Source organism: Thamnophis elegans, chromosome 16, assembly GCF_009769535.1.
Source record: "Thamnophis elegans isolate rThaEle1 chromosome 16, rThaEle1.pri, whole genome shotgun sequence".
Classification (NCBI taxonomy): Eukaryota; Metazoa; Chordata; class Lepidosauria; order Squamata; family Colubridae; genus Thamnophis; species Thamnophis elegans.
In genome coordinates, this window is record NC_045556.1 from 30,673,159 (window position 1) to 30,697,972 (window position 24,814).

At 46.3% G+C, this 24,814-nt stretch overlaps 1 protein-coding gene across 1 annotated transcript in view; it reads left to right on the forward strand.

Annotated features, from left to right (window-relative positions):
* Positions 1 to 24,814, forward strand: part of COL27A1 (collagen type XXVII alpha 1 chain) — a 196,993-nt gene that overhangs the window by 26,463 nt on the left and 145,716 nt on the right. Inside the window, exons 4-8 of the mRNA XM_032233211.1 lie at positions 6,633 to 6,686; positions 6,878 to 6,931; positions 16,362 to 16,415; positions 18,327 to 18,380; positions 24,685 to 24,728. Coding sequence (XP_032089102.1) covers positions 6,633 to 6,686; positions 6,878 to 6,931; positions 16,362 to 16,415; positions 18,327 to 18,380; positions 24,685 to 24,728 — 260 coding nt within the window. The remainder of the gene's footprint in view (positions 1 to 6,632; positions 6,687 to 6,877; positions 6,932 to 16,361; positions 16,416 to 18,326; positions 18,381 to 24,684; positions 24,729 to 24,814) is intronic.

The following is a 24,814-nucleotide window of genomic DNA, read 5'->3' on the forward strand; positions in this document are numbered from 1 at the left end:
ACAGAGTTGAATGGGACCCATAGAGGTCTTCTAGTCCAACCCCCTGCCTAGGCAGGGAATCCTATATTATTTCAGACAAAGGGTTATCCAACATCCTATTAAAAACTTCCAGTGTTGGAGCATTCACAACTTCTGGGGGGAGGTTGTTCCACTGATTAATTGTTCTCACTGTCAGGAAATTTCTCCTTAGTTCTAAGTTGCTTCTCTCCTTGATTAGTTTCCACCCATTGCTTCTTGTCCTGCCTTTTTGGAGAATAGCTTGACTCCCTCTTTTTTGGGGGCAGCCCCTGAGATATTGGAAGACTGCTATCATGTCACAAGAACAGGGCCTGGAATTCCAAACCCGAATATGCATGAAAATTGTATTCTGCTTCTGCCTGTCTTGAGCCGAACGAACGCTGGTTTTTACGGCTAGTCCGTCAGTGGCAGTTAATTAAATCCCTGCTCCGAAATAGGAACACAGAGTCACTGGCTGCAAAGCAAACATTTATGGGTCCATTGCCGTTTCCAAACCAGCGAAACGGCTTTAAATTCCTGCAATTCTCAGGAGGCGTATTTGAAGTCTTGGCTGCTTGTCCCCACAACAGTCAGTCTCGTAGGCCACTGTTGAGGCATCCAAGAAACAGAAGAGCTGATTCTTCGACCCAATTGGAGTCCAGGCATTAAGGAAATAGAGCAGCTGGGCTGATAGACAAATGAAAGCTCTTCTGTCTGTGTGTGGGCACTTAGAGCTGATAGCAGAACTTCAACCAGGCACCGAGCTGGAAGGGACCTTGGAGGTCTTCTAGTCCAACCCCCTGCTCAAACAGGAGACCCTCGACCTTTTCAGACAGGTGTCCGTCCGGTCTCTTCTTAAAAGCCTCCCCTGATGGAGCACTCCCCAACTTCTGGAGGCCAGCTGTTCCACTGGTTAGTTGTCCTCGCTGTTAGGAGGTTTCTGCTTCATTCAAGGTTGCTTCTCTCCTTGGTTAGTTTCCATCCATTGTTTCTTGTCTTGCTTCCTGGCGCTTTGGAAAATAAACTGACCCTCTCTTCTTTGTGGCAGCCCCTCAAGTACTGGAATACTATCAATACTGTCACCCCAATCTTTATTTTCGTTAAATTAGACATACCCAATTCCTGCATCCGTTCTTTGCATGTTTTAATCTCCAGGCCTTTAATCATCTTAGTTGCTTTTCTCTGCACTTTTTCCATAGTCTCAACATTTTTTTTTGGTAATGTGGTGACCAAAACTAGATTCAGTATTCCAGGGGGGGGGGCTTACTAGGGCTTTAATAAAGAGTTACTAAGGCTTAAGATAATAGAGGGCAAACCCTTCTGAATTGAATATGAAGCGTGTGTGTTTGTCTTTTTTTATTTTTATAGTTATAATGTACACTGAAGATGGCACTTAATTTTGTTATACTATGTGCAATGGCAATAACCTGACCCACCCTACCCAACCCACCCTACCCTATCTTGTGAACCGACAAATGCGCGCCCGACAACAGCGCGCCGACAAAACCATGGCGATAAAACTGCAACATCGACAGCGCGCCCACAAAGGCGCGCCGACAAAAGAGCACTGACAGAAGCGTGATTACAGTTAAGGTAAGGGTTAGGGTTAGGGTTAGGTTTAGAGCGCGCTTCTGTCGGCGCGCTGTTGTCGGCGTGCTTCTGCACTCATTCGTCGGCGCAATTTCGAACACACGGTTTTCTCCACTGCAGTTTCATCGGCACGCTTTTGTCGGTGAACCCCCTATCTAACCCAACCGTACGCAACCCACGCTATCCTACCCAACCCTACCTTACCCTTCCCCATCCAACCCAACCCACTCTACCCTACCCTACCCTACTTACCCACCCAACCCAACCCACCCTACCCTGCCCTAACCCAACACAATGCAACCCAACCCAACACACCCTACCCTAACTAACCCAACCCTACCCAACCTAGCCTAACCCAACCAACCCACCCTACCGTACCCTACCCTAACCCAACCCAGCTCAACCCACCCTAACCCAACCAACCCACCCTCCCCTCCCCTAACCCTAACCCAACTCACCCTCCCCTACCCTAACCCAATGCAATGCAACCCAACCCAACCCACCCTACTCTATCTAACCCAACCCTACCCTACCCAATCCATCCTACACTATCCAACCCAAGGCAATGCAACCCAACCCACCCTACCCTATCTAACCCAATTCAACCCAACATATGCTATCCTACCCTAACCCAACCCAACACACCCTACCCTACCCTACCCAACCTACCCTAATCTAACCCAACCCAACCCTACCCACCCTCCTGTCCCCTAACCCAACCCACACTACCCTACTCAACCCAACCCACCCTACCCAACCCAACCCACCCTATCCTACCCTACCCAACCCAACCCATCCTATCCTATCCTACCCTAACCCAACACAATGAAACCCAACCCAACGCACCCAACCCAACCTAAACTAAACTAAACTAAACTAAACTAAACTAACTAAACTAAACTAAACTAAACAGGAAGGCCATGAAAAGGGGGCAAAATTCACATAAGGACGTCTCGTTTAGTAACAGAAATGTTGGAGCTTGGCGGTGATCGTAAGATGAGGATTAGCTGTTTTGGTTCAGCAAAGCCGGTTTGTAAATGTTGGCCTTTGGTGCTCACACCTGCAGGCTCGAAACATTTCAACCAAGTTTAGAATTAGGTTCCGCGTTTGGGCAAAGTTTGCATTGTCTCTGTTTCTGGAGATGTCCTGGTCAGCTTCCAAGCATTCTTGAGCCTTCTGGTCTCTTTCACTCGGCCTCTTCTCTTACAAAGGGGGGGGAAAATACCATCATTCAGAAAGCAGCTACTTGGTCATCAATCTTCCAAGAGGCACCTTCGTTTATTCTCCCCGCTGAGGCTGCCAAAAAAGTAGAGGGAGAAAAAAAAGCAAGAATAATTAAAGCTGCAGCAGAATTGGACATCCTGCTGCAGCTGGAGAGGCGAAATCTGAAGAATTTAACCTTACGCATCCGTAACCCCTTCGGATGGGTCAATTTTTTTCAGCTTAGCCTTAAATTTCTCTCCAAACTATACATATAAAATAGCTGGGGGATCATGTCATCGAGAGATGGATTATCCTTCAGCAGGGCAAATCTTGAAGGGGTCAGCTCTGCACATTTTCCCCTCTGCTTTCTCAAAGCAAAGGGGTGGGGGACTTTTTATGTAGGAGAGCAATATATATATATATACAATCTAGAGGTCCAGCTTAGGGAAGTTTGTTTACTGGAACCGAGCTTGTTCAAACTCCCATTTGGCTTTCCACCAACGCAGGGGATTGCATCTCGGGCTGTTTGCACACCGGAGATGCGCTCGGGGCACAGAGACAGTGGTGCAGGGAAGACACTGGCTGCTGGTGGCCCACCAGCAGCCAGTGGATCTGGCAGCAATTGGACAGTGAGGAGGTTGGGGAGGAACCGGGGCCAGTCCTGGAGTCTGGGGAAGGCTCGGTTGAGGGCTCTGTTTTGGAGGCAGTGAGGGGGCCAAAGCTGTATGCCAGTTATCAGCTGCCTTGAGAGTCAGACATCAGTGGGGCAGAAGAACAGCTGGAGCCTGTTCCCAGTGTGCGCATGCACACTGAACAGGGATCGACTTGGGAGTAAAGCCACAGGTGGACGATGAATGGCCCTCTCGCAGAGGAAATAAAAGAGGAGCGAAAGGGAAGTCGGGTTTGCAGGAGACAATTAGTTCGCTTCATTGGTTCGTGACTCTCCGAGACTCCTTGCCAAGTTCTGCAGATCTCGGCCTGGCAGCTCTCCAAGCCAGATCAGGTCTGTGACTGTAAATCCTCCTTTGAAAGAGTTTGCCAGATGTGAATGAACAGAATTCATACTCAATTAATAAAAGGGGTTTTTGTCGGGACAAGGAGTTTGCTTCCTGCTCTTGGGAAGCCTCGCTCAGAACAAATACAGAAGGAGTTGGGATGGTGCCATGCAGTGATTTGCAGACGCAGAAGTGGTGGTTTATGTTGCTGCCATAAAATAATTTTAGGATGTGTGGGTCTCCCCTGAGAAGACTGTGTCTAGTAGTCTAATGAAGAAAAGGGCTAGATAGCTGTCTCCCAATACTTGAGGGGCTGTCCCAGAGAAGAAAGGGGGTCCCACCGATTCTCCAAAGCATCTGAGGACAAGACAAGAAGATTTATTGAAGAGAGATTCCAACCTAAAACCAAGAAGAAATTTTCTGATTGTGATCAGGAACAATCAGTCGGTGGAACAGAAGTTGCCTTCAAAAGTTGCAGGTGCTCCCATCACTGGAGGCTTTCAAGCAAAGAGTGGACAGCCATTTGTTTGGGATGGTGTAAGGCCTCCTGCCTGAGCAGGGGGTTAGACTAGAACAGTGTTTGTCAACCTTGGCCACTTGAAGATGTCCGGACTTCAACTCCCAGAATTCCCCAGCCAGCATTCGCTGGCTGGGGAATTCTGGGAGTTGAAGTCCGGACATCTTCAAGTGGCCAAGGTTGAGAAACACTGGACTAGAAGACCTCCAAGGTCCCTCCCAGCCCTGTTATTCTATGTTCTATGATATCACTTCTCTTTTGCCCCTGCCCCTCATTCTAAAACTTTGGCGTCCCTGAATTAGGATCTCCAAAATCCTAGATTTTGCCAGAAGGAAATTCATGCAAACTTGATTCCAATATGACTTGACTAACCCGTCACTGATCGGGTCATGTTGGATAGAGAACAGACGCTGGTGTCGGTGATTCACTCACGACTTGATGGCTTGATTACTGCGATGGGCCTGCCCTTGAAGATCCCGGAAGTTACAAGTCGGGAATGTTGTAACTGTTCTGAGCCAGGCTTCCTTAAAAAGCATGAAGCGGAGTCTTGGTCCCGGCTAAACCCTTTTTATTTACACGACTGTGAATTCCTTTCATTCACAGTCTGCAAGGCTTTAGCAAACAGTCTTTCCGAGGAATATTTAGCCACACGAACCTTATCTCGCTTGGAGAGCTGCCAGATAACTAAGTTCCCAAACGCAGGGCAAGGCAAAACTTGGCACAGAGTCTCTTATAGTCACAAACAGAACTTTCCACTCTTGAAATGACCGAAGGAAGGAATTGTTTCCTGCAAAAGCCCCCTCCTCATTCGCTCCTCTTTTGTTTCCCGTGGGAGTTGCCAATCACCTCCAAGGTGTGGCTTTACTCCCAAGTAGACCCTGTTTTCTTAGTTGTCCTTGTCCTCTGGCAGTTCTGTGCATATGCACAATGGGAACAGGCTCCAGCTGTTCTTCTGCCTCGCTGCTGCCTAGCTCCCTCTCTGCCCTTGTCTGAGCTTTCCTCAGCCCCCAGGACTGGCCCACGTTCCTCCCCAACCTCCTCACTGTCCGACTCCGCTGCCAGCTCTGCTGGGCACTGGCGGGCCACAACAGTAACTTCCCACAGGGATGGATGTCCCTACGTTCATATATGTTACACCCCCATTGCACCAGCTGTGCTGGCTCTCAGTTTTCCTCCCAGGTGCAATTCAAGATGCTGATTTCCCCCCCCCCCCTTTAAAGCTCTGTCTGGCACAGAAACCAGGGCACAGGGAGTCTTCGACTTAACAACAGTTCATTTACTGACTGTTCCGAGTTACAATGTCGCTGAAAAAAGGGTCTTTATGATGTCAGTTCTATGAATAGATTTCTCCGAAAATCAAACAGAAAGTGTCTTACGGACATTTTTAAACAGTTACCACCTTTGTAAGGATCCCCGTGATCAAAATCCAGAGGCTTGGCCACCGGTTCGCACTTACGACCGTTGCTGTGTCCCCCCCCCAGGTCATCGTGATTCCCTTTTGCGAACTTCAGACGAGCTGAGTCAATTGGGGAAGCAAGATTCACTTAACCACCGGGTTTGGTCCTGTGGCCAAAGTCGTAACTGTGAAACACATTTTTCTAAGTCGCGTTTTTTCAGTGCCACTGTCATTTTGAATGGTCACTAAATGAATGGTCATAAGTCTAGGACTGACTGTAGTTTGGCTTGACAAGGGCCTTGATAGGTGTAATCATGGGAAGACTTTTGACTTTTTTTTTAACTCTAAGCAACTTGTATTTTTTTTCCTTCCTCTCTCCCTCCTTCCCTCCTTCCCTCCCATCTCCTTCCCTTCCTTCCCTCCTTCTTTCCTTCCATCCTATCTTCTTTCCTTCCTGCCTGCCTGCCTCCCTCCCTCCTTCCCTCCCATCTCTTCCTTCCTTCCTATCTTCCTTCCTTCCTGCCTCCCTCCTTCCCTCCCATCTCCTTCCCTTCCTTCTCTCCTTCCTTCCTTCCTTCCTTCCTTCCTGCCTCCCTCCTTCCCTCCCATCCCATCCCATCCCTTCCTTCCTATCTTCCTTCCTGCCTCCCTCCCTCCCTTCTTCCCTGCTTCGCATCTCCTTCCTTTTTGCCTTCCTTCCTCTCTCCCTCTCTTCCTCCTTCCCCTCTCCTCCTTCCCTCCTCCCCTCTCTCCCTTCCTTCCTGCCTGCCTGCCTGCCTCCCCTCATTCCCCTCTCCTTCCTCCCTTCTTCCCTGCCTCCCATCCTTTCTTCCTCCCTCATCCCCGTCTCCTTCCTCCCTTCTTCCCTGCCTCCCAACTTCCTTCCTTCCTTCCTTCCTTCCTTCCTCCCTCCCTCCCTCCCTTCCTTTCCTAGGGTCCTCCTGGTTTACCTGGGATCCTGGGCCTTCCTGGCAAGCGAGGACCACGGGTAAGTCCAAGGATCCAGGGGAAATGGAGGGGAGGAAGTGGGGGTGGTGGCAGAGGAATCAACAGGCTGTTGAGCTTCCATTTGCCCATCAGCCTGCGCGAGTTTACCAGCTTCCAGCAGACAGGGCTAATGTCTCAAGCTGGCTTCAAGCTCACCACATCTTCATCTAGATTTTGTCTTTTTTTTTAAAGGGACCTCCTGGCCCTCATGGAAACCCTGGCCGACCTGGGCCACCTGGCGCGAAGGTAAGGAAGAAAACATCTCTGTGTGTGTGTGTGTGTTTATACACCTGAGTATCTGCTAACGAAGAGCATATTTTGATGTGGGGGGAGGTGTGAAATCGAAATGGGGATCCCAAAGGTGATTTTTCAGGAGGCAACTGGACTTCCTTGTTTTTCTTTTGAAGACGTTTCGCTCCTCATCCGAGAAGATTCTTCAGCTCTGACCGGATGGTGGTGGGGAATGGAAGGATTGTCCTTGCAGACAACTGGTCATTTGCATCCCTTGGGAGAGTCGTTGAGGCCACTTGGAGGTTTATCTCAGGGTCCCCCGAATAGTGCAAAAAGGTGTGGAGCCTTCTTGGAACTGTGGGAAGGATTGTGTTGCAGACGGCGTCAGATTTTTCGGCAATTCCCCAAAAGGCTCCAAACCCATTTTCACTGCCTGAGAAACACAAGTGGCCTCAACGACTCTCTTAAAAGGATGCAAAGGACCAGCTGTCTGCAAGGCGCATAAATCCTTCCATTCCCCAACACCATTCCGGTCAAGAACTGAAGAAGCGAAACATCTTCAAAGAAAAAGACAAGAATGTCCAGTTGCCTCTTGAAAAAAAAAAGCCCCTTTGGGACAACCATGGCCTGAAGGATTGAGAATCTCTACAGACCTTTAGCTACACAATTTGGGATGGAGACCCTTGGAATGGGGTGGGAGGAGGAATGGATTTCCAGAGGGGACAAATTGCAGAATCCAGGAACCATTTACACTGCTCAGGTAACCCTGAGATAAACCTCCAAGTGGCCTCAACGACCCTCTAAAAGGATGCAAAGGACCAGCTGTCTGTAAGGAGCATCAATCCTTCCATTCCCCACCATCATCCAGTCAGAGCTCAAGAAGCTTCTTGGATGAGAAGCGAAATGTTTTCAAAAGAAAACCAAGGAAGTCCAGTTGCCTCCTGAAAAAGCCCCTTTGGGACAACCATGGCCTGGAGGACTGAGAATCTCTACAGACTTTTAGCTACACAATTTGGGATGGAGACCCTTGGAATGGGGTGGGAGAAGGAATGGATTTACAGAGGGAAAAATTGCAGACTCCAGGAAGCATTTGCACCACTCAGGTGACCCTGAGGACACAGAGAAGCCTCCGTGGCCTCAACGATCCTCTAAAAGGATGCAAAGGACCAGCTGTCTGCAAGGAGCATCAATCCTTCCATTCCCCACCATCATCCAGTCAGAGCTGAAGAAGCTCCTTGGATGAGAAGTGAAACGTCTTCAAAAGAAAGACAAGAAAGTCCACTTGTCTCTTGAAAAAAAGACACGGGACAACCTTGACTTGGATGACAGAGAATCTCCACAGACATATAGAAGTGGGCAGTTATTGTCCACACAGCCTCCTTCTCTGCTTTGATGAGCTCAGGGACAAGAGAAGGACCGTCTAGCTATGGATTTAAGCCTTTTCTCCATCTCTGGAAGTTCTCCCCTCAGGGGCACGTCCGGTTCTAGGTTTTCTTTCCAAACAGCTGAGCAATTTTCTTCTGCCAATTAAGTAGAAGATCTTGCAAATTTGGGACAACGGGGCACAGAGCCAGCAGTGTTAGGTCTAGCTGCTTTCCTTCCTTCTTCCGTTCCCAGGCGTTTCTTCCTCACCCCTCCCTTCTTCTTCTCTCTCTCTTTCACTGTGTAATGTCTTTAGTCCACTTGATGATTTTGGGGAAAACAATTTCCCCCCTCATCTGGCTGCTTGCCGGCTGCCTGATTAAGAATTAGGCACTAGAGAGATACGTTGGCAGTCAAACCCCGCCCCCCTCAAAAACAACCCACGCGGCATTTTAAAGGCGCAGTTGCAAACTCCAAAAAAGGGATAACTTTAAGAAAACAAAAAGGGAGGGGGGGAAATTAAACCCTAAACTCTCCCAATTTGTATCGATGTCCTTGCGAGAGGATTTGCAGATTTCTGCTTTCTCGTGCGGTTTATTTATTATTATTATTATTATTATTTCTTTTATTCATTGAACATGAAACTAAGTCAATTGAACATTTAAAGATGTGTCACAAATACCATTGACTGGTGCTGATGGTTGATACGGGTTGCTGCCAGCATCCTAGGTATCATCCAAGTATCTTCTTAAGGTGGATGGTCTTCTTCTTCTCCTCTTCCTCTTCTCCTTCTCTACCTCCTCTCCCTCCTCCTCCTCTTCTTCTCCTTCTCCTCCTCCGCTTCTCCTTCTCCACCTCCTCTCCCTCCTCCTCCTCTCCTTCTTCTTCTCCTCCTCATCTTCTTCTTCTCCTCCCCCTCCCCCTCCTATTATTATATACTTTATTCATTAAACATGAAACTCAGCCAACTGAACATTCAAAAATGCATCACAAATACCATTGACTGGTGCTAATGGTTGATACAGGTTGCTTCCAGCCTCCTAGGTATCAACCAAGTACCTTCTTAAAATACTCGATGTTCCGAGTAACACAGTTTTTTGCAGTTCCGCTGGTGTCATTGCAGGAAGCTGCAATTTGTTGATGTATCTTGTAAAATTCTTGGACATGGTACCAAGTGCCCCCGATGACAATGGGTACCACTGTTACATGTTTCATCCATAATCGGGTAGTTTCGATGGCCAGGTTGTGATATTTCATGATTTTTTCCAGTTCTTTTTCCCCGACTCTGGCATCTCCTGTACCACAATGTCAATAAATTGTACCTTTCGGCCCTCTATAACCGTGATATCTGGCGTGTTGTGCTCCAAATGACCATCCATCTGTATTGGAAAGTCCCACAAGATCCTCACTTTCTCATTTTCGGTATCTTTTTCCAAAAAGTTATTCTTATTATTATTATAATATTCTTCTTCTTCTTCTTCTTCTTCTTCTTCTTCTTCTTCTTCTTCTTCTTCTTCTTCTTCTTCTTCTTCTTCTTCTTCTTCTTCTTTCTCCTCCTCCTCCTCCTCATTATTATTATTATTTTAAAAGTACTGTATCCTGTCGAAAATCGAAAGCTTTTAAACTTCGTTCCTAGCTCTCTTGCTAGTCCCACCTGGCATTGGTGTGAAACCTGCTGGTTTTTTGTAACGGTCTTAATGGGAAAAGACAGCTAACATGAGAAATAAACTTATTTCTCAACTTTTCCCCTTTTGGATCTTGGCGAATGGCCAACTCCGTGTCACCTGGGGGCCTACGGCTTGGAAAAACCTCATTAAAATGATTTAAAGTTAAAGAGGAGAGGCATGGAAAGGAAAGAGAGAAAGCAAGAAGGAAGAATGTAGCCCTTGATCTTTTTGAAATATAGAACTTATTCCTGAAGCAGAAAGATTTGGGGGGGGGGGGGGAAACCACACCGGTTGGATGGGTGGCCATGCACAAACTGAGTTTTTATTAAACTTAGGTTACTATCAGCCCATCCTTAGTAGGAGAGTGTGATAGTTACTGTATTTTTCGGAGTATAAGATGCAACTTTTCCCCCCTTAAGAGAGCGTGGAATGTTGGTGTGTCTTATACATTGAATACAACCATTTTTGGCCTCACAAAACTCCACCTCTGCATTCCATTTTTGTGAAAAATGGGTGAAAAAACGGGCCGTTTTTGCAAAAACGGAGGTGTTTTTCGCAAAAACGGAGGCATTTCCCCTTTCCTTTAGCCCCCAGGAGCACTCCGCAGGCTTCAGCAGGGCTGGGGGAAGACAAAAATGCCCCCATTCTTTAGATAAACAGCCCGGTTTCCGCCCATTCTTCGCAAAAATAGGGACATTCTTGCCTCCCCCAGCCCTGCTGAAGCCTGCAGAGTGCTCCTGGGGGCTGGGGAGGACAAAAGCTTTTTTTCCCCTTACTTACCTCTTCAAAATCCTGATACGTCTTATGCAACGGTGCTTCTTATAGTCTGAAAAATACGGTAGGCGGTGTGGGCATGCAGGCTAAACAGATTTCGGAATTGCCAGTTGGGTGAACATCTGGCTTCAAAATGGGTTGGACTTCCTAGAATTGTCATTGTTTTGATCGTGAGTCACATCTGGACTCGTTGAAAGTTGCACACAGTAGATTGGTAAGGAAAGGGGTTTTTGGGAGGAGGATTTCTCCCCCCCCCATGACTGTGTTTTAGATCTTGAATCTTGGTGCTCTAGAACAGTGTTTTTCGACCTTTTTTGTGCAAAGGCACACTTTTTTCATGAAAAAAATCACGAGGCACACCACCATTAGAAAATGTTAAAAAAATTTAACTCTGTGCCTATATTGACTATATATAAAGTAATTTTCCCACGGCACACCTTACACTATGTCACGGCACACTAGTGTGCCGCGGCACAGTGGTTGAAAAACACTGCTCTAGAATAGAATAGAATAACAGAGTGGGAAGGGGCCTTGGAGGTCTTCTAGTCCAACCCCCTGCTTAGGCAGGAAACCCTACCCCACTTCAGACAAATGGCTATCCAACATCTTCTTAAAAACGTCCAGTGTTGGAGCATTCACAACTTCTGGAGGAAAGCTGTTCCACTGGTTAATTGTTCCCGGAAATTTCTCCTTAGTTCTAGGTTGCTTCTCTCCTTGATTAGTTTCCACCGATTGCTTCTTGTCCTGCCTACAGCTGCTTTGGAGAATAGCTTGACTCCCTCTTCTTTGGGGCAGTCCCTGAGATATTGGAAGACTGCTATCATGTCTCCCCTAGTCCTTCTTTTCATTAAACTAGACACACCCAGTTCCTGCAACCGTTCTTTGTATGTTTTGGCCTCCAGTCCCCTAATCATCTTTGTTGCTCTTCTCTGCACTCTTTCTAGAACCCCACATCTTTTCTACATCGTGATGACCAAAACTGAGTGCAGTATTCCAAGTGTGGCCTTACCAAGGCCTTATAAAGTGGTATCAACCCTTCACGTGATCTTGATTCTCTCCCTCTGTTAATGCAGCCTAGAACTGTGTTGGCTGTTTTGGCAGCTGCTGCACACGGCTGGCTCCTATTTAAACGGTTGTCCACTAGGACTCCAAGATCTCTCTCTGAGCTTGGTTGTTTTCTTGCACCTGGACTTCCATTACCCAAGCACTGATGACGTTACCTAGTTTCGTTAATGAGATGTCTGCAAAAAAAAAAAAAAAAAAGCTAACCCTCATGTCAACCCGAGCTACAAATCTTCTCCTTTATTGGTTTTGACCTTCGCTAAAGGTCTGATTCTTATGTCCTGGTTCCTTTTCATATTCCCAGTTCTAGGCTGCTTGTCCCAAAGGTGCTTTTTTTCAAGAGGCAACTGGTTTTTCTTTGAAGATGTTTCGTTTCTCCTCCAAGAAGCTTCTTCCGTTCTGACTGGATGATGGTGGGGAATGGAAGGATTTATACTCCTTGCAGACAGCTGGTCCTTGGCATCCTTTTAGAGGGCTGTTGAGGCCACTTGGAGGTTTATCTGTGGTGATCCTTAGGACACACATAAATCTCCAAGTGGTCTCAATGACCTCTTAGCTCGGCCTCCTTTTTCCTCTACCTGTCCTAGCTGAAAACCTTATCAATTGTGGAGTCCACCAGCGAACAGGGAGCCGCAGCAGAGGGATGAGAGAGCCACATGCGGCTCGAGAGCCGCAGATTGCTGAACTAGACCTACCCAGTTCCAGCAACCGGTCTTCATATGTTTCAGCCTCCAGCCTCCCCTAATCCTCTTGGTTGCTCTTCTCTGCACTCTTTCTAGAGACTCAACAACTTTTGTTTCTAAACATTAGGACGACCAAAACTGGTATTCCAAGGCAAGGCAGGCTTGGAATAACCGAATCCAATTTTGGAGGATCCCAGGGATCAGTTTTGCATACGCCCTTCCCTCTCCCACCCCCGCTAAACTTTTGCTTGCTGTTCCTGGAGGCGCTCCCAGCCAGCAAGCAATTTGGTGCTGCTGAAGGAAGCCCTGCCTTTGATAATAGCTGCAGAGTGGAAGTATCAGCACGACTTCGCTGAACGCTTAGAAGGGCTGACCAGTTTCATTCAGAAATTGGACAGTCACTGGGCTGAATCCCCCAGGGCTCCTAGCTGTCTTCTGCCAAGAATTTCCCCCAGCTAACTGACTTCTCCACTTGGCCTGGGTTGGTGTGTGTGTGTGTGTGTGTTTGTGTGTGTGTGGGACCGCCTAAAGGATGGGATACAGTGATAAAAATGGGAGGATGCAGGGAAGCGAAGGAGCTACAAAGGATCCCGGGGAAATGCGGAAGCTTTCATGCAGGTATTCACCGGCGTACGGCGGTTTCTGTTCAAAGTGACGCCATCACCGGGAAAAAGTGACTTATGAACAGTTTTTTTTTTCCACACTTAATGAACGTTGCAAGTACCTCCACAGTCCCATGATCAAAATTGAGCTGCTTGGCAACTGGCTCGCATTGACGACGGCCGCGGTGTCCCATGCGATCCCCTTTTGCGACTTTCTGACGAGCAAAATCCACGGGGAAGCCAGATTCGTTTCACAACTGTGTTAACTACCTTAAGAACTGCAGTTGATTCACTTAACCATGGCAGCAGACAACTAGACACAAGCACAGTTTTTTTTCCTGAATGCCATCACTCTGCTAAACAACACTCTCCCCACTGTCAAACTATTCACTAATGCTGCATTATTGTTACTATTAGTCTTCTCATCGTTCCGATCACCCATCTCCTCCCACTTATGACTGCAGGACTGTAACTTTGTTGCTTGTATCCTTATGATTTATATTGATTGTTTCCTAGTGTGATTTGATTGTTTATTTGTACCCTATGACTATCATTAAGTGTTGTACCTTATGATTCTTGACGAATGTATCTTGTCTTTTTATGTACACCGAGAGCATCTGCACCAAAGACAAATTCCTTGTGTGTCCAATCACACTTGGCCAATAAAGAATTCTATTCTATTCTATTCTATTCTATTCTATTCTATTCCAGTCCATTCCAAATTTCTTTTCTTTTCTATTCTGTTCTATTCTGATTTCATTCCATTCCATTCCATTCCATATTCTATTCTATTCCATTCCATTCCATATTCTATCCCATTCCATATTCTATTCTATTCTATTCCATTCCACTCCACTCCATTCCATTCCATATTCTATTGTATTCCATTCAATATTCTATTCTATTCCATTCCATATTCTATTGTATTCCATTCAATATTCTATTCTATTCCATTCCATATTCTATTGTATTCCATTCAATATTCTATTCTATTCCATTCCATTCCATATTCTATTGTATTCCATTCAATATTCTATTCTATTCCATTCCATATTCTATTGTATTCCATTCCCTATTCTATTCTATTCTATTCCATTCCATATTCTATTCTATTCTATTCTATTCTATTCTATTCCATTCCATATTCTATTGTATTCCATTCAATATTCTATTCTATTCCATTCCATTCCATATTCTATTGTATTCCATTCAATATTCTATTCTATTCCATTCCATATTCTATTGTATTCCATTCAATATTCTATTCTATTCTATTCCATTCCATTCCATATTCTATTGTATTCTATTCAATATTCTATTCTATTCTATTCTATTCCATTCCATTCCATATTCTATTGTATTCCATTCCCTATTCTATTCTATTCTATTCCATTCCATATTCTATTCTATTCTATTCTATTCCATTCCATTCCATTCCATTCCATTCCATTCCATTCTATTCTAGATACTAGTAAGGAACAGAAGAATATAGTAATTCAGTCTTAATAAATAGTTTCACAGTGTGTGTCTAGTTGTCTTGGTGTGCAGTCTCTATAGTGTCGTTTTGAGGGTAGGAGTTGAAACAATTGATGTCCAGGATGCGAGGGGTCCGTAGATATTTTCTCAACCCTCTTTTTAACTCATGCAGTGTGCAGGTCCTCAATGGAAGGCAGGTTGGCAGCCATTGTTTTTTCTGCACAAGTAGGGAAGGGCAAACCCCCTTCGTAGGAAAGTTACTAGAGAACCGCTCGGACCTGGCCTTGCAGTTGGCAGGAAATGAGTCTGATTCAAAAACCAAAAAATAAAATAAAAATAAAAATGGAGTCACCACCAGAACATTGGCGCAGCTATAAAGGATGCTACAATTAGATGAATATACGACACTTCGGGTCACATGGTCTAAAGTAAACTACAATGATAAAAGTTAACTACTAAAACATGCCTAACTCAATTGAGGCTTGTTCCAGTCTTTATTTTCGTCTCTCCACGTTGCAGAAGGCAACGGCAGCCCACCCCGCATTTTGTCGCCAAGAAAACTTGATCGGTTCTTGGAAGTCTCCGGGAGTTTATTTGATAGGCTTCACTTTGTTTTAGCTAAACAAAGAGAGGGAGAGAAAGGAGGAAAAAGAATAACCTTCCCAAGTAGAAGGGAGAGCTGGATTATTACCCACTGGGCCTAACTGGCATGATGCCCAGGACCTGAAAAACTTCCAAAAGCCTATTTAGATGTTTTAGGTATTCAAAATTTACATTACGAAGCTCTCTGATTATATTATGGGGTCTAATCAGAGGTAGATTTCTGGCGGTCCGGCCCAGATCAGCCGAATCAGTAGTAGCGGTGGCGGGAGGCTCCACTTACCCAACCTGATGCTTCTGCGCATACCCCGAAGTGATGTGTGGGAGCGCACCAGAACTGGTAATAAAAAAATTGGAAACCCACCTCTGGGTCTAATGCAGGGGAAGAGCAGGGAAGAGCCGGGAGTGGAGTTAAGCAAGTCATCAGCTTAGAGTCATTACATTGCCATAAACAATCCAATTCCTCTTGAATTCTGGATGGATGGATGGATGGATGGATGGATGGATGCATGAATGGATGGATGGATGGATGGATGGATGGATGGATGGATAGACAGACAGACAGACAGACATTGGACATAGAGATAGATAGATAGATAGATGATAGATAGATGATAGATATAGAATAGATAGATAGATATAGAATAGATAGATAGATATAGAATAGATAGATAGATATAGAATAGGTAGATAGATAGATATAGAATAGGTAGATAGATAGATAGATAGATAGATAGATAGATGATAGATAGATAGATAGATAGATAGATAGATAGATAGATAGATAGATAGAATAGATAGATAGAATAGATACAGGAGAGAAAGAATAGATACAGGATAGATAGATGATAGATAGATAGATAGATAGATAGATGATAGATAGATAGATAGATAGATAGATAGATATACACACAGACAGACGAATAGCAAGAACACTTATACATATATACCGCTTCACAGTGCTTCAAAGCCCTCTCTAAGCGGTTTTCAGAGTCAGCCTTTTCCCCCCAACAATCCGGGCCCTCATTTCATCCACCTCGGAAGGATGGAAGGCCGAGTCAACCTTGAGCCTGGTGAGAGCTGAACTGTCAAATTGCAGGCAGCCGGCAGAAGTAGCCTGCAGTACTCCACTCTGACCACTGTGCCACCGCGGCTCATCATCTTGCTATATTTTGTGTTCTCTTTTTCGGTGGCGCTAAATTTTGTTCTCCGTTTCCAGGGCCAGAAAGGAGACCCCGGATTATCACCTGGGAAAGCACGATATGGGCAGAAGGTAAAGTGGGGCTCAGTCTTGTATTAAGCGGGGTGGCGTCATGGTTTGGAGTGTGCTGCGTGTCGTGAGGATTTTGCATTCCTCTTTCCCCACTTCTCAATGGAACTAGGGAATGTCACAAATATTTATGGCAGTTAACTTGATTTATGTGCTGCTGGACTGTTCTCCAACCCTCCGTGATTGTGGGAGAAGATTCTGTTTCTCTTCTTCTGACCTTCTGCATGTGCCAGAAGAGAGGAGAAGGTCTTTGGCAATGGTAGACAGACACCAGATTAACTAGCTTTTATAGAGTCATGCTCCAGCAGTCTCAAGACATTAGCCTCGGGTGGGAGTGCTCCTGGAAGCGATCTGACATTAGTTTATGATGTATTTAATCCTCCGAGTGGCAGAGGTTTTCCTGTGGTTCTCTTGGACAAAAATATCAAAAGAAGGCAGAATAAGGTAAAGGTAAAAGTTCCCCTCGCACATATATGCTAGTCGTTCCCGACTCTAGGGGGCGGTGCTGATCTCCGTTTCAAAGCCGAAGAGCCAGCGCTGTCCAAAGACGTCTCCGTGGTCATGTGGCCGGCATGACTCAACGCTGAAGGCGCACGGGATGCTGTTCCCTTCCCACCAAAGGTGGTTCCTGTTTTTCTACTTGCCTTTTGTAATATGCTTTTGCACTGCTAGGTTGGCAGAAGCTGGGACAAGTCACGGGAGCTCCCTCCGTTACGCAGCGCTAGGGATTCGAACCGCCAAACTACCAGCCTTTGCGATCGACAAGCTAGGTGTCTTAGCCACTGAGCCACCGTGTCCCTTTTCTTTGACTTTGAATAGTACAAAATAATAAAAATAAAAATCAGCACACACCAATGCCCAGAAACCGTCTTCCTGATGTGATACAGATTGCAAACATGTCAAAATTGAATGGGTTAGAAGGAAAAGCTACCGTAATTTTCTGAGTATAAGACACACCATTTTCCCTCAAAAAAGAAGCTGAAAATCTGGGTGCATCTTATACACTAAATGCAGCATTTTTTGCCTCCCCAAACCCCGCCCCTTCACCAAAATGGCTGTGCTGAGTCTTTAGGAGGCTTTTAGAGAGCTCCTGGGGGCTGGTGAAGGCAGAAATGAGCAAGAAATGGGCTGTTTTTGCTCAATTTTGCCCCACCAGCCCCCAGGAGTGTGCTATAAGTCTCCTAAAGGCTATGCATGCCCTTTTTTTTGACAAAAATAGGCCCATTTTTGCAAAAAAGGGCAATTTTTTGCTCATTTTTGCCCCTTCCCAGGCACTCTACAAGCCTCCTAAAGGCTATTCATGCCCCTTAAAAAAAAAAGGCCCCATTTTTGTGAAAAACGGACTGTTTTTTTGGGGGGGGGGGGTCTGCAGAGTAAAAAAACTCTTTTTTTAAAAATTTTCTTCTTCAAAATCTTGGTGCGTCTTATACTGCCAAAATATGGTAAGTTAGCTTTCAATCACAACCCCGCATTCCAATGGTGGGTTCCAGATCCCGTCCCAACCGGTATGCTGTGCACGAGGCCGGGCGTCCTAGTCAGGCATGCGCGCCGAGCACGCATGCGCATGCCACTGCCCTGTGACACCCAGCTGCTCGGTGAAAGTTGTGCAGGCATCACATGCTGTTCATGCGGGCGCAATTTGCTGGTCGCGTTATAAACAGCTATGGAATGCAGACGGGCAGGCGGATGGGCCAAACGAGCCACCATACCGGTGCGGTGGCTGCTGCTCCCGGCTACTGCCGGTACAGCTGTACCGGTCCGGACCACCTGGAACCCACCACTGCCTCGTTTTCTTATGACAATGTCTCTGAGATTTTCTTTGCGGTCGTGAAGATTTGACGTATGGAGTTCATTCCTGTGTAGATTTCTGGTGTCTGGATCAAATAAAAACCAGCTCTTCTTTTTTGGTTACAGGGTCATATGGGCTTGCCTGGGTTGACAGGATTTCCTGGATCACCTGGTAGAAAGGTAAGAACTTATTTCATTCTAGGGTGGATCCTATTGGGTGGTTTACCTGAGGTGGACTAAGTATGGACTCAAGTGAAGTTTTGGGGCCTTCAAACCCAAGAACTATTTGAGACAAGCAGTCATTCTTTAATAGCCTTGAATGGTAGGACTTCATCCATGTATTCTGGAGGAACATCTTCAAGAACAATTCCAGGAGGTGCTCCAATTGCTTCATCTTGCAGGAACATTGACTGGTTAGAAAGAGCCTACCAAGAACTTATGATCTGGATCTTCAGCCCAACTTTACACGAAAGGCCCCAGATTAAGAGCATTGACCCTGGGGTACCTACATAAGAGTTGTTGAATGTCAACTTCCAACTGTCCGACTGGATGCTGGGAGTTGTAGTTCAGCGACACCAGGGTGGGTTCCTGCCAGTTCTAACCTCTTCTCTAGAAGAGGTTCCACAAATATACAGTGCCGTTTAGAATCAGTTCCAGCTCCCTCCCTCCCCCCACCCATCCCCACATCATCAAGATGAAGAGCGAGAGGAGGAATTCTGGGAGTTGAAGTCCACAAGTCTTAAAGCTGTCAAGTTTGAACTTCCCTGGGTTTTTTTTCCCCAAAGGCTTAGGGGTCCAAGGGTCTTGTAACTTGACAGCTTTAAGACTTGCACACTTCAAATGCCAGAGTTTCTGAGCCAACTTTTTGGTTGCTAAGCAAGAGCATTGTTAAGTAAGTTTCACCACATTTTACAAGTTGGCCATGCCCACCCAGTCACATGGCTGGCAAGCCACTCCCGCCCAGTCACATGGCTGGAAAGCCACTCCCGCTCGGTCACATGGCCAGCAAGCCACTCCCACCTGGTCACATGGCCAGCAAGCCACTCCCACAAAGCAGGCCACACCTACAGAAGAGGTTCTAAAATTTTTTGAAACCTACCACTGAGCGACACCAACAGGAGGGCTGGTTGTCCACCCTGTTACCGGTGCTGCATTTTTTGAAAAGGTCCCTAGGAAAAAGAGAGGTCCCTCTACAGATTCCTAAATTCAAAGAGAGAAGGAGAAAGAAGAATGTATGGAAATTTAGGAGTGGAAGGTTGTAGCTTCTCTGTTGATATTGCTTTACTGCAAACACCTTCGGTTTAGAAAGCGGCTTTGTTTTCCCTTTTTGGAAGCCAGAATGTGTAGAAGTCCAAAGTGTGGGAAACTAATGTTCTTTGGGAGGAGGTGAGAAAGGAGCCTCTAGTCTTACAAAGCAATCTTAGAAGTGTTGCGTGGCAAGGCCAGAACAGTCTTGGGTCATGTTTTGGCATAAGTGAACCTCTGCCAAGGCTCACCCCCCCCCCAGCTCATGAGTTGGCAGTGCATGTATTGTTGTGGCCCGCCAGAGCAGATTCGGACAGTGAGGAGGTTGGGGAGGAACCTGGGCCAGTCCTGGAGTCTGGGGAAGGCTCTGAGGAGGGCTCGGTGTTGGAGGCAGAGAAGGGACCAGAGCCGTCTGACAGTTATCAGCTACCTCCAGAGTCAGACAGCAGTGAGGCAGAGGAACAGCTGGAGCCTGTTCCCATTGTACACATGCGCAGAGCTGCCAGAGGAAGGGAACAGCTAAAGAACAGGGGTCGACTTGGGAGTAAGGCCACAGGTGGACGATGAACGGCCCCTCCCAGAGGAAATAAAAGAGGAGCGAAAGGGGAGTGGAGTTTGCAGAAGACAATTAGTTCGCTTAATTGGTACCTGACTCTCTGAGATTCTTGCCAAGTTCTGCAAAATATCAGCCTGGCAGCTCTCCAAGCCAGATAAGATCTGTGACTGTAAATCCTCCCTTGAAAGACTTTCCTGGCTGTGAATGAGCAGAATTCACAATCAATTAATAAAAGGGGTTTTTGTTGGGACCAGGAGTTTGCTTCCTGCTCTTGGGAAGCCTGGGTCAGAACATGTATTTCCTGCTGTTGCGGAGGCACTGGTCCATTTTTCCTCCATTTCCTTGGTTCTCCTGACACAACGGAAATGGCTCCACACCCCAGGACTCTCCCTTGCGACTTCGTCAGACATTCCTTGCAGCCGTGGATTTACCCACAATGCCCTTGAGAAGGGTATCCCAAAGAGCTGACCAAACCATGCAGAGATGCCTTCAAAAAAAACCCAACAACCACCCCCAAACCCAGCAAATTTCAAAGGTTGCTTTTGCAGCCCTTTCCCAGCGGTGGTTGGTGGGTCTTCAGCATCCTCCAACCTCTGCTCCTCCCACATCGGGAGGAGGTTTCCCCTCTCCTCTTCTGAGGAAGTGACACCTGGGTTATTTGCGAGCGGACTAAATTTGGCTCGTGACCCGACAAATGCGCGCCCAACAAATGCGCGCCGACAAAATTGCCGTGACAAAACAGCGACGTTGAAAGCACGCCCACTAAAGCGCGCCAACAAAACCGCACCAACAAAACTGCGCCCACAAAAGGGTTAGGGTAAGGGTTAGGGATAGGGCTGTTAACGTTGTTACCATTGTTTTTGCATTGTTTTCGATGGCGCGCATTTGTCGACACGCTTTATTGGGCACGCTCTCAACGTCGCCATTTGGTCACGGCGGTTTTGTTGGCGCGTATTTGTCGGCGCGCATTTGTCGGCGCGCATTTGTCGGTGAACCAATTTGGCTTTGTATCCGATCTGCAGAATTGTCTCTGCTGACGTAGCTCAGGATCAGTCCAGTTCTGGATCTGGACCTGAAGAACTCAAGAAGTGTCTCCAAACTCAAAAAAAAAAAAAAAAAAAAGTGGCTACGTAGGAATCTACAAATAGGATATTTTTACCCCCTTTCAGGTTTCAGCCGCCTGAGGCTTTTTTTGTTTTGTCATAACTGTAAAGTACTTTTTTGGATCTCTCCCCACCTCTGGAGAGTTTTCAGCTCACCATTAAACGGGGTTGTGCTTGCGGTCTTCCCCGCCCTCTCCTTGGCGGATGTACAAAGCTGTTTTTGCATTGGTCATCATTTCTCCTCTTCTTTTCTCTCTGGGCTGTCACACGAACCGTCGGCTGGGGATTAATTCTGACACCAGAGATGAGCGATTCATCCCCTTCTCCCACCAAAAAAGGCTCAATTGTGACTGACAGCTTGGAATTCTCCAGAAAACCTCTGGGGAAAAAAATAGTAAATCCAGATGGTCGGTTTTCCCCCCCGCTCCCCTGTCTCTTGACATTTCCGGTTCTTCTTGAAGTCATCTTGGGGATGTCTGTCAAGATTGCTTAAAAGTCGATTGCCTCTTTCATCACCTTCCCTTCTTGCTTTGGAACGGTGGTTAATTTTTTAAAAATAATAATAGTAATAATAATGCACGGTCAGTCATGCAGCCTGAAAAGGATCATCAGGTTAGCCAAAAGTTTTTTTCAGGACACGGTGAGCCAAATTGTGGGTCAGGTTTCTGGATGGAGAAGATGTGGATGGTTTAGTTGAGGTAGCAAAATAGTCCTTCGATTTCAATGCGCCGAATAGGGTGTCGGCTTTAGGATCAATTTAGGGTATCCATCAGGATAGAGCTGGAGGGGACCTTGGAGGTCTTCTAGTCCAACCTCCTGCTCAAGCAGGAGACTTTATACCATTTCAGACAAATGATTGTCTGAAATGGTATAAAATCTCTCCTTAAAAACCTCCAGTGATGAAGCACCGACAACTTCTGAAGGCGAACGGTTCCACTGGTTAATTGTCCTCACTGTTAGGAAGTTTCTCCTTAATTCCAAGTCCTTGCTTAGTTTCCATCTGTTGTTTCTTGTCTTACACTTTGGCAAGAAAAACCAAAATAGATGAGGGGAAACCAGCCTTAATAGCAGTTAACTGTGAGAAGGATCTTGGAGTCTTAGTGGACAATCAATTAAATATGAGTCATCAGTGTGTGGCGGCAGCCAAAAAAGCCAATGCAATCCTACGTTGCATTAAAAGAGAGATATGATCAAGACCAAGAGAGGTACTAATACCACTCTGCAAAGCCTTAGTAAGACCACACCTGGAATACGGCATCCAGTTTTGGTCATCACAGTATAAAAGAGAGGTTGAGACTCTAGAAAGAGTGCAGAGAACAGCAACCAAGATGATGAGGGGACTGGAGGCTAAAACCTACGATGAACAGTTGCAGGAACTGGGCATGGCTACTCTAGGGAAGAGAAGGACCAGGGGAGACAGGATAAGAGTGTTCCGAAATTTGAGGGGCTGCCACAGAGAGGAGGGGGTCAACCTGTTTTCCAAAGCACCAGGCAAGGAATAATGGATGGAAACTGATCCAGGAGAGATTCAACCTAGAAATAAGGAGAAAGTTTCTGACAGTGAGAACAATCAATCAAGGGAATAGAAGTTGCCTTCAGAAGTTCATCCCTGGAAGCTTTCAAGAAGAGACTGGACTGCCATCTGTCAGTCATGATGTCAAGTCTTCTGGTTGGGCTGGGGCTTGGTCTAGATGAACTACAAGGCCCCTTCCAACTCATCTGTTATTCTTTGCATCTGCCTCTCAAATACTGAAAGGCCGCTGAATCTTTCGTTCATAATATACGGAGTACCTAGTCTTCTGTTAAGATGGAGCTGGGCTCTGGAAATGTGGGGGTGAGCTTAGCAAACTCTCCAGACCTTCAAACCAGCTGTGCTGTTTTTCCCTCTGAAGCAATGTAGGAAGCCACATGCCGAATTAGACAACTGGCCCGTCCCAACTGCAGGAATGATCTATTATGAACGACAGCTGGCCCAGCTTCCATGCGTAAAGAAGGAATTTGGCACATCAGGAAGCTTCACTTCTGATTCATAACATTTATTGAGCTGCTTGAGAGGACAAAGCCATCTGCAGGAAGTCGTGGAAGGAGTCACCAGCATATTGGGTGGCATATTTTTTTTTAATTTCGTTTAGTAGCAGACACTGGCAAAAACACCCACATAGTTTGGCATGTGGTATCTCCACCTCATCCAAGGGTTCACCGACAAATGTGCGCCCAACAAATGCGTGCCGACAAAACTGCCGCGACAAAATGGTGACGTTGAAAGCGCGCCCACTAAAGCGCATCGACAAATGCGCGCCGACAAAAGCGTGCCATCGAAAACAACACGAAAACAACGGTAACAACGTTAACAACCCTAACCCTAACCCTAATCCTAACCTAAAAACCCTAGTCACGCTTTTGTGGGTGCGGTTTTGTCGGCACTCTTTAGTGGGTGTGCTTTCAACGTCGCCGTTTTGTCATGGCGGTTTTGTCGGCGCGCATTTGTCGGGTCACGCATCCAAGAATGGTCCTGGACTTCTTCCCACCTCCTTGCTCGACACAAAGAAGGTGGATCCAAGCAAGCCATGATGCTGGTGCTTGCTGGTTTCATTAGGTTGGATCGTACGTGGGCATCTACCTTCTTGAGTTTGGAAGATGGCTTTTCTCTAAACAACTAAATTGTTGTGTGTCCATGTTTTATTGTCCCAGAGGGGCTTTTTCAGGAGGCAACTGGACTTTCTTGCTTTTTCTTCTGAAGATGTTTTTCTTCTCACCCAAGAAGCTCCTTCAACTCTGACTGAATGATGGTGGGGAATGGAAGGATTGATGCTCCTTGCAGATAGCTGGTCCTTTGCATCCTTTTAGAGGGTCGCTGAGGCCACTTGGAGGTTTCTCTGTGTCCTCAGGGTCACTTGAGTGATGCAAATGGGCTTGGAGTCTGCAATTTTTCCTCTGGAAATCCATTCCTACAACATTTGTCCATCCCAAATTGTAGAGCTAAAAGTCTGTAGAGATTCTCAGTCTTCCAGGTCGTGGTTGTCCAAAGGAACCAGGAGGACTACTAAGGTGACCCTCAGGACGTAGATAAATCTCCAAGTGGCACTAACGACCCTCTAAAAGGATGCAAAGGATCAGCTGTCCCCAAGGAGTATACATCCTTCCATTCCCCACCATCCAGTCAGAGCTGAAGAAGCTTCTGGGATAGCAATAGCAATAGCAATAGCAGTTAGACTTATATACCGCTTCATAGGGCTTTCAGCCCTCTCTAAGCAGTTTACAGAGTCAGCATATTGCCCCCAACAACAATCCGGGTCCTCATTTTACCACCTCAGAAGGATGGAAGGCTGAGTCAACCCTGAGCCGGTGAGATTTGAACAGCCGAACTGCAAAACTGCAGTCAGCTGAAATAGCCTGCAGTGCTGCATTAACCACTTGCGCCACCTCGGCTCTTCTGAGAAGCGAATGAGAAGCGAAACATCTTCAAAAGGAAAAAAAAACAGAAAGTCCAGTTGCCTCCTGAAAAAAAGGCACCTTTGGAGACAACTGTGAGCTGGATGACTCTACAAATTTATATGTCCATCTTTATTCTTTTGAACAGGGACAGAAAGGTTATCTCGGTCCAACAGCCACTCCGGAGAACCTGTAAGTATTTCTTCTGATTTTGAGATTTTTCAATGCATTGAGAGTGGGATGCTCGTCTCGTGATTGGCCAGAAATTCTGGATGGAT